General features: G+C 35.6%; 4 protein-coding genes across 4 annotated transcripts in view; 2 read left to right on the top strand and 2 right to left on the bottom strand.

Moving 5' to 3' along the window:
- Nucleotides 1-1173, bottom strand: part of LOC116017676 — a 3530-nt gene extending 2357 nt beyond the window's left edge. The window contains exon 1 of the mRNA XM_031258301.1: nt 841-1173. Within this exon, the coding sequence (XP_031114161.1) occupies nt 841-850 (10 nt within the window). The 5' untranslated portion in view covers nt 851-1173. The remainder of the gene's footprint in view (nt 1-840) is intronic.
- A 962-nt stretch (nt 1174-2135) lies between these two features.
- Nucleotides 2136-6018, top strand: LOC116016175 (factor of DNA methylation 1-like). Its single transcript, XM_031256339.1, has 4 exons — nt 2136-2540; nt 2638-2925; nt 3169-3300; nt 5905-6018. Exons 1-4 carry the CDS (start codon nt 2514-2516, stop codon nt 6016-6018), a joined length of 561 nt encoding a protein of 186 aa, XP_031112199.1. The 5' UTR covers nt 2136-2513.
- Nucleotides 5518-12247, top strand: LOC116015675 (protein INVOLVED IN DE NOVO 2-like). The gene is made up of 7 exons (XM_031255826.1): nt 5518-5839; nt 7885-8936; nt 9095-9276; nt 9582-9650; nt 9753-10040; nt 11339-11539; nt 11806-12247. The coding sequence occupies exons 2-7, from the start codon at nt 7892-7894 to the stop codon at nt 12037-12039; spliced, it is 2019 nt and encodes a 672-aa protein (XP_031111686.1). The 5' UTR covers nt 5518-5839; nt 7885-7891; the 3' UTR covers nt 12040-12247.
- Nucleotides 12248-12539: 292 nt separating this feature from the next.
- LOC116017466 (expansin-A4-like) lies at nt 12540-14089 on the bottom strand. Its single transcript, XM_031258059.1, has 3 exons — nt 13856-14089; nt 13456-13771; nt 12540-13298 (listed from the first exon to the last, which is right to left on the bottom strand). Exons 1-3 carry the CDS (start codon nt 14004-14006, stop codon nt 12989-12991), a joined length of 777 nt encoding a protein of 258 aa, XP_031113919.1. The 5' UTR covers nt 14007-14089; the 3' UTR covers nt 12540-12988.
- Nucleotides 14090-14993: the final 904 nt, after the last annotated feature.

Below are 14993 nucleotides of genomic sequence, written 5' to 3'. Positions count from 1 at the left end.
TTTTTTTTTTTATAAGTATAATGGGCTTGGCCGAATTGGGCCAAACCCAAACTAATACAATTTCCCTTATCATTCTTCTTCCACTAGTTCAATAATAAATAGGCCCAAAAGCTTTAAAATTAAATAGGCCTTGAATTTGAATTCAGTCCAAATAACTCAAATAAGCCCAAATAATTTTAAAAGAAGCCTGACCGAAATGGGCCAAACATAGCCCATCCATTTAACATATATTATGTTCAAACCATCCAAACCTAGTTGCCCTATACTACATCTGCGCAGCCAGAGAAATACTGAGAGAGATAGAGACGCGAAGAGGGAAAGAGAGAGAGGGGTCGCCGGCCACCACCACCGTTCGCGACCACTCGCCGACCATCGCCAGTCACCTTTCACGCCACCGTCTTCTCCATCGGTCATCGGAGAATGATGAACCGGAGGCTCCAGTCCGCGAATAAATTCGGTATTTTCTCCATAAGGCAGTAGGTTTATTTATAAATTTATTTCAAAATTTGTTCGTTTATATTTTAAAAATAATTTATAGCATATTCCAGCAGTAGGTATGTTTATTTTCGAAAATATTTCGAAAGAATATTTGTAATATTTTCCAGATATTAATGTAACAATTTCATATATATACACATATTCAAACCAAATATATATGTACAAAAACATACTGTAAAATAGCAGGCACAAATTATGTATGCATTCAAAACAGAATACTTAAATTCATATTGCATACAAACCCAAGTAAATCAATTACAACTAGGCAGAGATTATATTTTGCTCTGATACCAACTGTAAGAATTAAAACTGAACTGAAGTATATGAAATATAGGATCTAACCTCCAGCCATAGTTATTTGTTTGATGATTGCCTGATCTGCTTACTGCTGTTGCTTGAGCTTTCTAATTATTTTTCTCTCACTTGACTCAACTCTCTCAGATGGTGTACAAGACTGTATGTCAAGCAGTGAGGGGGATTTTGATGGCCTTTATATAGTTGCATTCCATCAATGCACTAATCATGAAAATTTTCCTATTCTTAATTATTTGCACCACTTTCTGAATAAGAACAAAACATAAATTAGTGGATCCCTAATTTAGGTGTTAGTGTATCCCTGATTTAAGGTCATAGTGGAGTTTAGTGGACTCATACTTTTGACCTTTTATTATTTGTTCTTACAAGTTCATGTTCTTATTCTATTTCAGAGGAAAAAAAAAAGAAATCTAATAACCTAGTTGAATGTTTGAAAGTAGTCATTTCTGAAATGGAAAACTGTATTTTCTTCAGAATGAGAGGGCAATTCTGGCACAAAAGAAGGCTTATGAGACAATGGTGGAAACTGCTAAAAACCACAAGGTATTCTATTCCTCTTTTGCTTCAAGATAGGCACTGGAACCAAATATAATGGAATGCTGGAAAATTGGTAGTTCTATTGGCTTGCTTTTAATTTCAGAGAGAGAAGGAACTTGCATGGGAGAAAGTTATTGTGCTGCAAAGAGAGCTTGATGGGAAGCAAGGATTGGAGATGGAGATAGAGACCTTAAAACATGACATCAAAGTGATGAGACAGATGAACAAGGAAAGGGATTTAGAAGCTAAAATCAAATTGACATCAATTAAAGAAGAGCTGAAAGATACGCAAGAAGAACTTGATTACTTGAACAACATAAATAATGAATTTATTGTAAAGCAACGGTGTGACAATGATCGGTTGCAAGAGGCTCAGAAAGCGTTGGTCCATGTGAGCTTTCTATACAATTTCTTTTGTGCATCCTATATAATACATGATTTCCTAAAAAAAAAAATATAGTTGCATCATATAATTTCCTTTTAACTCGTTGTTTTAACCAAACAATGATTAGAGTTTTTGGTACCATTCTTTAGTATTTGATTATGTATGGTAAGTGCCTAAGTGGTTCTAAATGAAACTGATGGATACAAAGGGCTAATTACTCTAGGGTATCATCTACTCTGCTAAAGCATTTATAACTCAAAGCATGAAGTAAAATGTAGTTCTCTGGTTATTCCTTCCTCTGTAAACAAATTGAAGGCACATCACATGGTAATTATAGACACATAATATGATAACTAAAGACACATAAACTTTTAGTTGTAAGTACATAAACTATTAACTTCAAACACATAACATGTTAATCAACATGTTATTTGTCTGCAGTTAACACATTCTTGATTGTTGGCCCGGGGTCCTTCGCATCTTGTCCGGGCCTTGTTCTCCGGTCCTTCGTGCCCACTCAATCTTTTGCGTCTTCGACCTTGCTCCCCTGGCACCCCACACTTAGGCTTCTTTTCTTTGGCCATACTTGATATATCCATCATTACTTTTTTGCAAATGAACTCTTAGTTTTAGGTGACCATGCTTGTAGTTCATGTTCTTGTTCTATTTCAGAGGAAAAAAATGAAATCTAATAACCTATATCTAGTTGAATGTTTGAAAGTGTTATTTTCCTCAGAATGAGAGGGCAATTCTGGAACAAAAGAAGGCTTATGAGACAATGGTGGAAACTGCTAAAAACCACAAGGTATTCTATTCCTCTTTTGCTTCAAGACAAGCACTTGAACCAAATATAATGGAATGCTGGAAAGTTGGTAGTTCTATTGGCTTGCTTTTAATTTCAGAGAGAGAAGGAACTTGCATTGGAGAAAGTTATTGTGCTGCAAAGAGAGCTTGATGGGAAGCAAGGATTGGAGATGGAGATAGAGAGCTTAAAACGCGACATCAATGAGATGAGACAGATGAACGAGGAAAGGGATTTAGCAGCTAAAATCAAATTGACATCAATTGAAGAAGAGCTGAAAGATAAGCAAGAAGAACTTGATTACTTTAACAACATAAATAATGAATTTATTATAAAGCAACGGTGTGACAATGATCAGTTGCTGGATGCTCGGAAAGCGTTGATCAATGTGAGCTATCTATACAATTTCTTTTGTGCATCCCTATATAATACATGATTTCCTATAAAAAAAAAAAACAATAATAATGGAAGTATACAGTTTATCTTAGCATTCTTATGGTCTTGTCCATCTCTTTGGTTTGAAAATAATATAATTGTTTTTCAGCTTCCTAAGCTATTCATTCTGTTTTGGTCTTTGTTATTGCATTCTTTTATGGCGACTAATGTTCCAAGATTTGGCTTTTTACCATAGGGCTTGAACGATGCCCGTAGCAATATTTGTGTTAAAAGAATGGGAGAACTTGATGCGAAGCCATTTATCCGTGCTGCAGAGCAAAAATATTCAAAAGAAGAAGCACCGGGAAAAGCTTTAGATACTGCAGCTGTGTTGAACGGATACTGCAGTTGTGTGGAATGGATGAACGGCCTCTGTTTCGTGCAACTGCAATTTCCTTTCAACACAACTGCAGTATCTTTTCAACACAACTGCAATATCCGTTCAACACAACTGCAGTATCAGTTATGATCATGGTCCACGATATAATTTGCCCACACGGGTAGCTCAGTTAGTTTCTAGATGTTAGATTGTTGACAAAGACGTAAGATTGAGCCATGACAATTGCAGTGTGAGAGTTTCACCCTTTTGTGAGAGTGGCTCACCATAATTTATCCCTTCACAATCCTGTCGGGCTAAGGTATGTCTTTGACAGTTTTGTAAAAACTTATGAATATTGTACAATGTATTTGCTCAATAGAAGATAGCTGAAATATGTGCGTGACTAGCGATCAATAATGTTATGGCTACTAAGTACGGAGTATCATTCTTTCTGTGTGGACACTTACACTGGAAATTGGAAAGTAGGTACAACAAACAAGCATGTTCAAACAATGGTAATAATATATACGGAGTAACTAATTGGCACTTCTCACTTGGTTTTTCTGTGAAACAAGCAACCTTGGCTATGCAGCCTATGCTATACAATTCGTATTTGATCATGTTCTGTAACATATTTAACATTTACTTTAATTTGTTCTTAGAATGTGAAAATTATGTTCAAAAGAATCCTTATTTGCTTCATTTTGATCAATTAAGTACAAATCTTTTTATTTAAGCAAAAATGATTGATTTTTGCTTATACTTTGCAAGAAAATTGAGTTGAGTTGATTGTTTGAGGAAAAAGAAAGACAATGAAATTGACACAACACTTCTTTAAAGGGTCTAAAAGTGGCGATTTGTTGTTTTAAACTTTCAATGGTCTTATTGATCACTTGGCAAACCGAGGGCAAAAGTGAAGTAAAAGGGCATGAAGTTGCATTTCATGCTCAAACGTGATTATTGTTCACGTATTTTGATCATATCTCGACTTAGTAGTGTTACAATCTGAGTCAACAATCGACTCCACTTCTGCTCGAACCCACTTCCTTCCATGCGGGAGTGTAAACCGGGTGCCACTAGACCACAAGGTCTTTGGCCTTAACCCACTGCCTTAATTATGAGAAAAGTGAAAATCCTTCAAATGGAATAACTCGTGTGGTCAACCAGTTAACGTTTATGCTCTGTTTTCAAAGGCATGATATAATTTGATAGAATCCAATACAACGGTATGATATAATTTGACAGAATTCAATACAATGGCGTGATATAATTTGACAGAATCCAATACAATGACATGATATAATTTGACAGAATTCAATACAACGACGTGACATAATTTGGCAGAATCCAATACAACGGTGTGATATAATTTGACAGAATCCAATACTGTGATATAATTTGACAGAGTCCAATACAACGACATGATATAATTTAACAGAATCCAATACAACGGCGTGATATAATTTAACAGAATTAAATACAACGGCGTGATATAATTTGACAGAATTAAATACAACAGCGTGATATAACTTGACAGAATCCAATACAATCTGATTTTCAATTCCCCATTTTAAAAATAAATAAATAAAGATTTAATTTCATTTTTTGTCATAGATTTTTAGGTGACAATACACTTTCAGTATTTTTTTCTTCAAAATATTCCCTGTTGATTCTGCTATTATTTTGGCATGACTATTTTTTGTCCTCCGTTAATAAACCTATTTAAATAGCATTAAATATGTGATCATTTCAATATATTAAGTTGTATTCAATTTTTTTTTTGATTTTTTTAATCTTAAAATTATATTTCATTCCACTGTCGCGCGGAGATGCATATTGCAATTAAAGAAGGCATGGAATTTTAACAGTGAATTATGAATTTTTAAAAAAATAAAAATATAGCGGATCAACTCACTTTGTATAAAAAAGAAAGTAAAATGTGTTTGTATTTAACCTCTTTTAAACAAGTTTATTGATAGATGATAAAAATATCATAACATAATAATACTAAAACTAACAAAAAATGTCCGGTAAAAAAAGATTAAAAATGGGATGAGTGGATGATACCCACAAATTTAGAAGAAAAATAAAATTAACTCTTTATCCATTTATTTAAACTAAAAAATAAAAAATAAAAATAAAAAGAAGAGAGAGAAAACTGAAACCCGGAAATTCTAAAGCGCGTGAAATATTATCGCCACGTCAAGGTAACCCAAACTAGCAAATTTCGGAAGAAAGAGAGACGGAAAATGCAGTTTTCGAAAGCTGGTTTACTGGCTCCTCAAATGCAGATTTTCTTCAATCTCTCTTTCATTTTCTAAAATCTCTCTACCTTCCTCCAAAACCCTAACCAAGTTCCTTTTCTAGCCATTTTTTTCTGTTACATGCTTCCCATTGTTCACCTTACATTATCGCACACAACCTTGATCTTCCGGTTTTGAGTAGTTTCATCTTTTTTGTGAAGACGCCAGAAGATCGTCTCAGAAGTTTGGGGGTGTGCCGCTGTGGTGTTTGAAACTTCGAAACCGGGAGTCAACAGAAGCAAAGAGTACGTGATCGTTGTATATATATACATTTTCATAATAGACACTCATTTTGCTATGATATGTTCAGTGCTCAGTTTCTTTTCTTTTGATGGCTGAAAATGTTCGATATGCGCGTGCTTTCATGAATGTTGTTTGTTCTTCAAGTGTGTATGTGTTGGGAGTTGGGATGGCGGAGATATAAAATACATGTTGGTTGGTATTTCTGAGTAGTTGAATTTTGTGTGTGTGTGTGTGTGAGTGCGTGTTTTATTGTAGCTGATATGTTTGGGGAGATTGCATAAGTATTGTGATACACTCAAATAGGAATAGAAATAATTCTATTATTAGAATGAGATGATGAACATTATAATAGGTTATTATATTATTAGACTTTTAGACTTTAGAAATATAATATTATATATAATAGGTTATATATTTTAGCCTTAATCCACCGCCTTAATCATGAAATAGAGCAAGAACATGAACTTCCAGCAGGTGGTATCCAGCTTAGAAGAACCTCACTTTCATAATCCCAATTAAAATGGAACGAATCATTTCTTCCTCACAGCCAACCTTCCTTTCCTCACGTTTATTAAGTTTTTCATGCTCTTTTAGTTCATCTTCTTGCAGTTTTAGCACTTTTAGTTGATCATACAATTGTTGTTTTCTTGTGTCGGGCTCACTCAATGAGTTCAAGCTGTTCCAATGCTTCTGCTGCATCATCTCCAACTCTAGTGAAAAAGAAATAATGTTATAGATAGATGCCTTTAAAACAGGCAAGAATCTCTTCGCTTTCTCTTAGCATAACCAAAAATAATTAAAGGAAAAGAACTCGAGTAGATATGCAATTCAAGTGATACAAAAACAACCATCATTAATGTACCTTCATTACACTTTGCAAACATCTCCTCTATTTGTTTCAAATCATTGATTTCTTCCTGTTTATTTTTCAGCTCTACTTCAACTGATGTCAATTTGTTATTAGCTGCTAAATCTCCTACCTCATTCATGTGTCTCCTAACTTCAATGGCAGCATATAAGGCCCCTATCTCAAACTCCAATGCTTGTTCCTTTTCTCTCTGAAAAAAAAAAGACATTAGCACAACCAACTTTTCAACATTCCATTGAATTTGCTTCCAGTGCGTGTCTTGAAGCAAAAGTATACCTTCGGGTATTCAGCTGATTTCATCGTTGTCTCATCAGCCTTCTTTTGTGCCAGAATTGCCCTTCACCCTGAGGAAAAAAAAAAACATTCACTGTTTCAAACATTCCAACTATCAAACATTCAAGTAGGTTATTTGATTTTGTTTTTTCTCTGAAATAAAACAACATGAACATCCAGCATGGTCACCTAAAACAAAGAGTAAATTTGCAAAAGAAATATTACTCAGCAAATAATTTTCAAACTAAAAAAATCTACATAAACCCCTTCTCACTAGCAGGTGGTATCCAGCCACAAGAACCACAGTAAATGATTCTTTCATAAACCCAATTAAAATGGAACATATCTTCTTTTTCAAAGTCAAGCTTCCTTTTAGTTCTCTGAATCTGAATTCCAGAAATATCTCTGTAGATTCTTTTGGATTTCTCAGGATATGCCTATAACATAGCTACTCTTGTGAACACTGATCTCTGCTATTTGGGCAAGGACAGGCATCTTATGTATATCTCTCTACATGTTTTTGTTACATGTGCGCTTACAGTTCTATTTAATGGTTTCTTTCCCACTGTGTGACAATTTAAATGTCAATGCTTTAGACAAGTTGAAGTCTAATCCACCATCACTGTGATTTGAGAATTGGACATGCTTGTGTTATGAGATCAGGAGGTTCTATAGAAATTGCTCATGTTTGACCACTTCCCTTTGCTTCTTAGCTTTTTGCAGTTGTTCAAAACTTAAGTGAGAATTTAAGAAGCTAGGGACAACTGAACATGAACCTGTTTTCCTGCTAGCTGTTAACACTTGATTTTTTATTTATTTCTGAGAAAATGTTTCTAATCAAATGCATGTAATTAGCTTCTATTATTTATTGCTGAACTGAACTAAACATTCTTAATTTCATTACAGGTAGACAATGTCTCACAGAAGAGAGTTCAAGCGTGACCGTAGTGATTCAGAATTTGAAGAGTTGAAATATAGATACTATAGAGATTTGAGAGATGGAGAAGTCAAAATCAGCAGATCAGGGAAGTATTTCCATTGTCCATATTGTCAACATAAGAGAGGTAAGGAGTATGATATGCAAGAGCTCCTTAGACACTCTTATCGGATAGGTAATGATTCAAAGTCTTCAAGTTTGAGAGATAAGGCTAGACATCTAGGATTGCATAAGTATTTAGAAAGGATTACAGATGATAAAAGTTATACTAGGAAAACAGATGATAAAAGTGATGCTAGGAATACAGGTGATAAAAGTGATGCTAGGAATACAGGTGATAAAAGTGATGCTAGGAATACAGGTGACAAAAGTGATGCTAGGAATACAGATGCTAAAGGTAATGCTACGCATACATCACAAATTTCATCAGTTAACGATCCATCTACGAAAGGTGCTGATGAAGAAACTTTTGTTTGGCCTTGGAAAGGAATTGTTGCTAATATTCCAGTAGAATATAGGGATGGAAAGTTTGTGGGTGAAAGTGGTCAAAAACTAAAAATGGAGTGGGTTGCCAAAGGGTATAATCCAATTAAGATTCATCCACTGTGGAGCAATAAGGGTCATTCAGGATATGCCATTGTTGATTTTAATGGTGATTTTTCTGGATTTGAAAATGCAATGGCATTTGCACGGGAGTTTGAACTGGATAAGCATGGTAAGCAGGAATGGTATTCAAGGAAGAAAGATGACAAACTTTATGCATGGATTGCTGGTAAAGAAGACTTCAATTCCTGTGGTATCATTGGGAATTTTCTAAGGAGAAATGGAGATTTGAGAACCATTTCTGAGATCCAAAATGAGAACAAAAGGAAAGATTCCCAGCTATATTCCAACTTGACCAATAAACTGGAGTCGAAGGACAAGAAATGTGAAGAGATGGAGAAAAAGATAAGTAGAGCTGAAGTTAAAATGGGCAATGTGATGAAACAAAAAGAGGAGATGCTTGCAGAGTATAATAAAGGTAATTAAATAATGGTTGTTTTCATATCACCTGAATTGCACATCTACTTGTGTTCTTTTAAAAAAAGATTTTGGTTATGCTAAGAGAAGGTGAAGAATACTTGCCTGTTTGAAATGCATCTATAACATTATAGTTCACTAACTTCTATTTTTCACTAGAGTTGAAGATGATGCAGCAGAAGGCATTGGAACAGCTGGAAACCATTTTGAGTGAGCATGAGAGAAGTAAACAACATTTAGATGATCAACGAGAACAGCTGAAACTGCGAGAAGATGAACTAAAACAGCGTGAAAAACTTAATGTCAATGAGAAAAGAAAGCTCGACCTTGAGAAAGAAATGGTATGTTCCACTTTAATTGGGTTTATGAAAGAGTCGTTGATAGTGGTCCTTGTAGCTGGATACCCACCTGCTAGTGAGAAAGGGGATGTATGTAGTTTTTCTTTTTTAGTTTGAAAATCATGGTGCAGGTTTTTTTGTTTTTGTTTTTGTTTTTGTTTTTTTTGCAAATGAACTCTATGTTTTAGGTGGCCATGCTTGAAGTTCATGTTCTTGTTCTATTTCAGAGGGAAAAAAAAAAAATTAAATAGCCTAGTTGAATGTTTGAAAGTAGGCATTTCTGAAATGGAAATTTTTATTTTCCTCAGAATGAGAGGGCAATTCTGGCACAAAAGAAGGCTGATGATACAATGATGAAACTGGCTGATGAACAGAAGGTAAGCTATTCCTCTTTGCTTCAAGACGTGTACTGTAAGCAAATTCAGTGGAATGCTGCTGGAAAGTTGGCAGTTGTGCTAATGGCTTGCTTTTTATTTCAGAGAGAAAAGGAACAAGCGTTGGAGAAAATGATTGCGCTGCAAAGAGAACTTGATCGGAAGCAAGCATTGGAGTTGGAGATAGAGAAGTTAAAAGGTTCCGTCGAAGTTAGGAGACACATGAATGAGGAAGGAGATTTGGCAGCTAAAACCGAATTGACATCAATTGAAGAAGAGCTGAAAGAAAAGCAAGAGGAACTTGATGAAATGGAAACCTTGAATAATGAACTTATTATAAAGCATCGACGTGACAATGATCAAGTGCAGGAGGCTCGCAAAGAGATGATCAATGTGAGCCTTCTATACAATTTCTTTTTTGAAACCTATATAATACATTATTTTTCTATAAAAATATAATGGCATCATATAATTTCTTTTTAACTGGTTGCTTTAACTGAAAAATGATCAGAGTTTTTTATGTTAGTTTTCAGTAATTTGATTGTGTATGGTTAATTCCCAAGTGGTTCTAAATGGAACTGATAGATACAAAGGTTATTACTCTAGGGGTATCATCTACTCCACTAAAGCATTTATAACTCAAAGCATGAAGTAAAAGTTAGTTCCCGGTTATTCCTTACCCAATGTTAATTCATTTTAAGTAGTTGATAGTTATTTCAGCAAGCTCTATATTAAAGTGGAGTAGTATTTCCTTGTGCAATAAGTATTGAGATAGTTTATGTAGAGGGTTGGAGGGTTGGAGGTTTTGTCTGGATCCTTGAACCTCTGGTGCATAATTGCTTAATTATCTTTGTTGTTTATTTGGTGTCAAATAACAAACAATCAATGTCTGCTATACTTCCTAGCTATGCTGAGAAATCCAATGACTTTGGGCCAAAGACGAAGGCTTTTTTTGGGATCCTTGAACATTTGATTTCAAATTACTTAATTATCTCCCTTGATTGATAAATATCTAGTAAGCAGACAGCCAATGCTTGATATGCTATAGCTACAAATCCTCTGATAAGAGAACTCAGCTATGCAAGTATAACTTCTAAAATCAGAGGGCCCTGTTTAGTATTGGAAAATAGCTTAAATTTACTGTTTGCATTCTTCCATAAACTTTCACTGTTTTCATGTTCCAAACGGAAAACAAATTCAATTCTTCAAATGGAAAATGGCCACCCATTTCCTCCCTTTCAAGTTTGAATTCTCCATTCCATCCCTAATTGCCAGACTCACGCCTTGTTTGTGCTGCTCTCCGTACATGGTTAATGGCTCTTCTCTCTGAGTCATCTCTCAACACTCCTCTCTCAATCAAAGATTTGCCTTTGCCTTTTTCGCTTCTTCTTCATCTAAATGACTTACCTTAGTTAAAATCAACAGCTTTTGCCAATTCTATCCCAATGTTCACTTTGAAGTTATAGGTTATGGTTGCTTAAATTAAATGATTGGTATGTGTTGCAGATAATTTATGGCAAAAAAAATGGAATTATCCAGTTTATCTTAACATTCTTATGGTCTTTTCTATCTATTTGGTTGAAAATAATATAAGTGTTTTCTAGCTTCTCGAACTATAAGTTCTGATTTGGTTTCTGTTATTGCATGCTTCTATATAAACTAATATTCCAAATTTTGGTTTTTTATGATAGGGCTTGAAGGACTCTCGTGCCAACATTTGTGTGAAGAGAATGGGAGAACTTGATGAGAAGCCATTCGCCCGTGCTGCAAAGCTAAAATATCCAAAAGAAGAAGCACCAGAAAAAGCTTTAGAGCTATGTTCTCTGTGGGACGATCACCTAAGGGATCCACACTGGTACCCAATTAAGGTTATCAAGAAAGGAGGAAAAGATGTGGGTATCTCTTTGAATATGTTGTTATTGTTATTCTATCTATCCCATGCACACCACACCACACACTGGTATTCACACGTACACTCTTTATGGAGCACTGGTAAGCAATACACTCCTCTTTCACTCCTGCTAGCATTGAAACATAGGGGAGAAAATGAACACCAATAAATGGACCATTTGGTAGATATACACAAATTCAGTTCTTTAAACCCAAAGTGCGAAGTTCTCATTCCTAATTTGTGTGATAATTCAAATTGAACTTTCAGGTGTGGGTGATTAATGAAGAAGATGAGAAACTGGTGGGTCTGAAGAATGAGTGTGGTGATGAAGTATATAATGCTGTGACCACTGCATTGATGGAGTTGAATGAGTACAATTCCAGCGGCAGGTATCCAGTATCAGAGCTTTGGAATACTAAGGAGAAAAGAAGAGCGGAATTGAAGGAAGGTGCTGATCAAATAGTTAAACAATTGAAGAGGCTTAAGAGTAGAAAGTCCTAGAATTTACAGATAAATACTAATCTCCCTTAGCGTAATTGAAGAGGCTTAAGAGTAGAAAGTCCTAGAATTTACAGATACTAATCTCCCTTAGCGTTTTAACTCGAATTTGTTTTACTGTTTGGTACAAATTACTCCATATGACTCATTTTACCATCAACTTTTTATACTTTTATTTGTTTTTAAATATAATTTCTTGTGTTTAATAGTACTTCCTGCTTAGGTTTTACACTTGAAAGTAGGTTTTGCACATTTGGTTCAACAACCAACATGTTCAATTGTTCAAACAATGGGTATCCAAAGCCAGGCAGCCCCTACTTTCTTTCCCACACTATAAGGCAGCATCCAAGGTCCTCTTTTTGTCCTGTGGATTGATGAAATCATTTGTTGCAAGAAACAAGTTGTCTTTTAAAGGAGGGACCCCATGACCACTCCAATTTGTCAACTTACTCCCGTCACTTTTTCATTTCAAATAATATTTCTGAAACATAACGCACCCAATATTGCTTGGTAAACAAATCAAACAAACATTTACCCATGTTATACTACTTTAAAGATGTAAACATTAGTAAACACCATAGATTGCTACTGCCACTGAAACACAGTCATATATATATAATTCATATAATTGTACTACTTGACTACTTGTAAATACGAACAGCTGCGGGCTACATTCTTGTGCAGTCACTTCAGCTGCTCTGTTGGGTCTAAATACACTTGAGAACAAATCCCAACACACACACCTTAATAAAATGGTCTAAAAGTTACCATCCGACCAAGCAATTTTTCAGCTTTCACACTCCCCAATGCCCACTGAACCACGACACGAAGTAGAAGAAGAAGACGTAAACGAGGCCAAAAGGTCTGGCTACTTCTTGTTGTTGTACCGAATATTTTAGATCTGCAAAAGGCGGGAAATCTGGAATATTATTGCTAGTTCCCCTTCCTTAATTCAGACTCGGAAGTTCTTTCCGATGAAGGTTTGGCCGAATTGCCAGTTGGAGGGGGCGATGTTCCAGGAAGTGGAGGAGCGGCGGTCGCTGCCTCGTACGCGGAAGGAGAGCGATTGACCCATCAATTCGGCGTTTGTTTGCCAGTTTTGTCCCCAGTTCCGGCTCAAATCCATCCACCCGGTTTTCGAGCCCTTCACGCTCGCCCTCACGATGTCCCCTGCTCCGCCCACGTTCGTGATCAGAATCAGGTTGAAGTAGCGGTGGCCGTTGATTGTGAACCGGATCCCGCCTTTCTTTTTGCAGGGCACTCTGCGGAGAATATCACAAAATCCAGGGTCAGTTTAGTCATTTCACGTGGGGTCAACGTGGACCACCGAAAAACCTGAGTGACCCCACACGGTAATCCAAACAGGGGTGACCAAATGACCAATATATTTATTTATTTATTTATATTTAAAACCCTCACCGGCGGTAAACGACGGGGACAATTCCGGCGCGGTACTCGGCGATCTTGAGGAACATAGGCATGGCGAGATCAAAATGCGAGCGGGGAGGGTTACACCAACCGCCATTGTCGTTAGGCAAAGCGTAGTTGGGAGGACAGAAATTAGTGGCCGTAATGAAGATAGACGGGCTGCCGGGATAGCACGACTTGTCCTTATCACACTTGATCTCAAAGCAGGCTCCACAGCTGAGCCCATTGTTGAATAGCGCCGTGCTCAAAGCCCCATTGTTCACCCCGTAACCTTGGCTGTACAGGTTCCCATACCCACACGCCCCACCTGCAACAAAAAACCCAACAACTCAGACCAATGTACCCACTCCGGCGAGCAAACAGGCCACCGAAACATAAATTAAAGACATACCCATAGTGCCGGAAGCGTCACTGCCACCATAAAACGTCGCATGAGCGTTCTCCCAAGAACCGCCGGAATAAACCCCCGGGATTCTACCTTCCACTGACAGTGACAGCACTAAGACAAGAAAGGAAATGCAAACCACACTCAAAAAACCCATTTTCCAATTTTTTTTCCCAATTTCACTCTCCTAACTAGAAAGAAACAGAGAAATGGGGATTTGATGGTGAGGAAGAAGGAGTGGAGGGAAGAGGAGTACTTATGGATGGGGAGAAGTGAATGAGGGGCAGTGAGTGTAATTTTGGCGGCTACCTGCCTACCTAATGGAATGTAGAATTTGGTAGGACACTGTATCTAATACAATGTACGGAGAGTAGTATGAATTCAAGTATTTCTGTTCCTTTTTTTCTTTTATCCTACATTGCAGCGCTACTTTTGCAATTTATATATTATTTGTAGCAGAAAAGTCGTCTCAATTTTTTAGGAGAGATAAGCCTGATTACCAGGACCAAGCAAACAACCTCTTTTCCAAAATAAGCTGTTTCCCTTCCACGTTACAACAAGCACTAATACCATCTAATGCTGCCTATAATCCGGCTTTCTTACAGTTTCACAATGTTAACTCATTAAATTTTTTATTTTTTATTAAAAATAAATATAATTTTTTGTTATTATGTTAAATTAATTTATCTTTAATTGTTAAATTTTAGATTTACTTAAATTTTATAATAAACTCTGATTTTAGGCTTTTAAATTTATAAAAGTATGAAATCAATTAACAATTTTTCAAATTCTTTTACCATTTTCATAGCTTTCAAGGACTTATGTTTGACCATAAAACTTAGAAATAATTAATATTTGGTTGTTATTAATTATTTTATTTTATTTTATTTTTAAGTACTTAAATCACTTTTTAAATAACTAATGAAAGGACAATATTAAAATAAATAGATAATATGTAATAATATATTAAAATATTTAATGTTTAATAAATATATTATAACATTTTAAAATTTAAAAAATTAAATACAACTATTATAAAATACTTTAAAAAGGGTATAGATTTGCAAGATACCTACGTTACATAGTTATATATATATATATATATATATATATATATATATATATATATATATATATATATATA

The sequence above is a fragment of the Ipomoea triloba genome, chromosome 4, assembly GCF_003576645.1.
Source record: "Ipomoea triloba cultivar NCNSP0323 chromosome 4, ASM357664v1".
NCBI classification, from domain to species: domain Eukaryota; kingdom Viridiplantae; phylum Streptophyta; class Magnoliopsida; order Solanales; family Convolvulaceae; genus Ipomoea; species Ipomoea triloba.
Note: the sequence above shows the minus strand (reverse complement) of the source record. Positions and strands in the feature narration are given on the sequence as shown.

Excerpts from the sequence above, each read along its gene's own strand:
- LOC116017466 (XM_031258059.1), bottom strand. The coding sequence starts at position 14,006 with ATGGGTTTTTTGAGTGTGGTTTGCATTTCCTTTCTTGTCTTAGTGCTG. Across the intron at positions 13,772-13,855 it reads TGACGCTTCCGGCACTATGG|GTGGGGCGTGTGGGTATGGG; the intron begins GTATGTCTTTAA and ends TTTTTGTTGCAG. Across the intron at positions 13,299-13,455 it reads GTCCCCGTCGTTTACCGCCG|AGTGCCCTGCAAAAAGAAAG; the intron begins GTGAGGGTTTTA and ends TATTCTCCGCAG.
- LOC116016175 (XM_031256339.1), top strand. The coding sequence starts at position 2,514 with ATGGTGGAAACTGCTAAAAACCACAAG. Across the intron at positions 2,541-2,637 it reads AAACTGCTAAAAACCACAAG|AGAGAGAAGGAACTTGCATT; the intron begins GTATTCTATTCC and ends TTTTAATTTCAG. Across the intron at positions 3,301-5,904 it reads AAGCTTTAGATACTGCAGCT|TGCTCAGTTTCTTTTCTTTT; the intron begins GTGTTGAACGGA and ends TGATATGTTCAG.
- LOC116015675 (XM_031255826.1), top strand. The coding sequence starts at position 7,892 with ATGTCTCACAGAAGAGAGTTCAAGCGTGACCGTAGTGATTCAGAATTT. Across the intron at positions 9,277-9,581 it reads TCGACCTTGAGAAAGAAATG|AATGAGAGGGCAATTCTGGC; the intron begins GTATGTTCCACT and ends TATTTTCCTCAG. Across the intron at positions 11,540-11,805 it reads TCAAGAAAGGAGGAAAAGAT|GTGTGGGTGATTAATGAAGA; the intron begins GTGGGTATCTCT and ends TTGAACTTTCAG.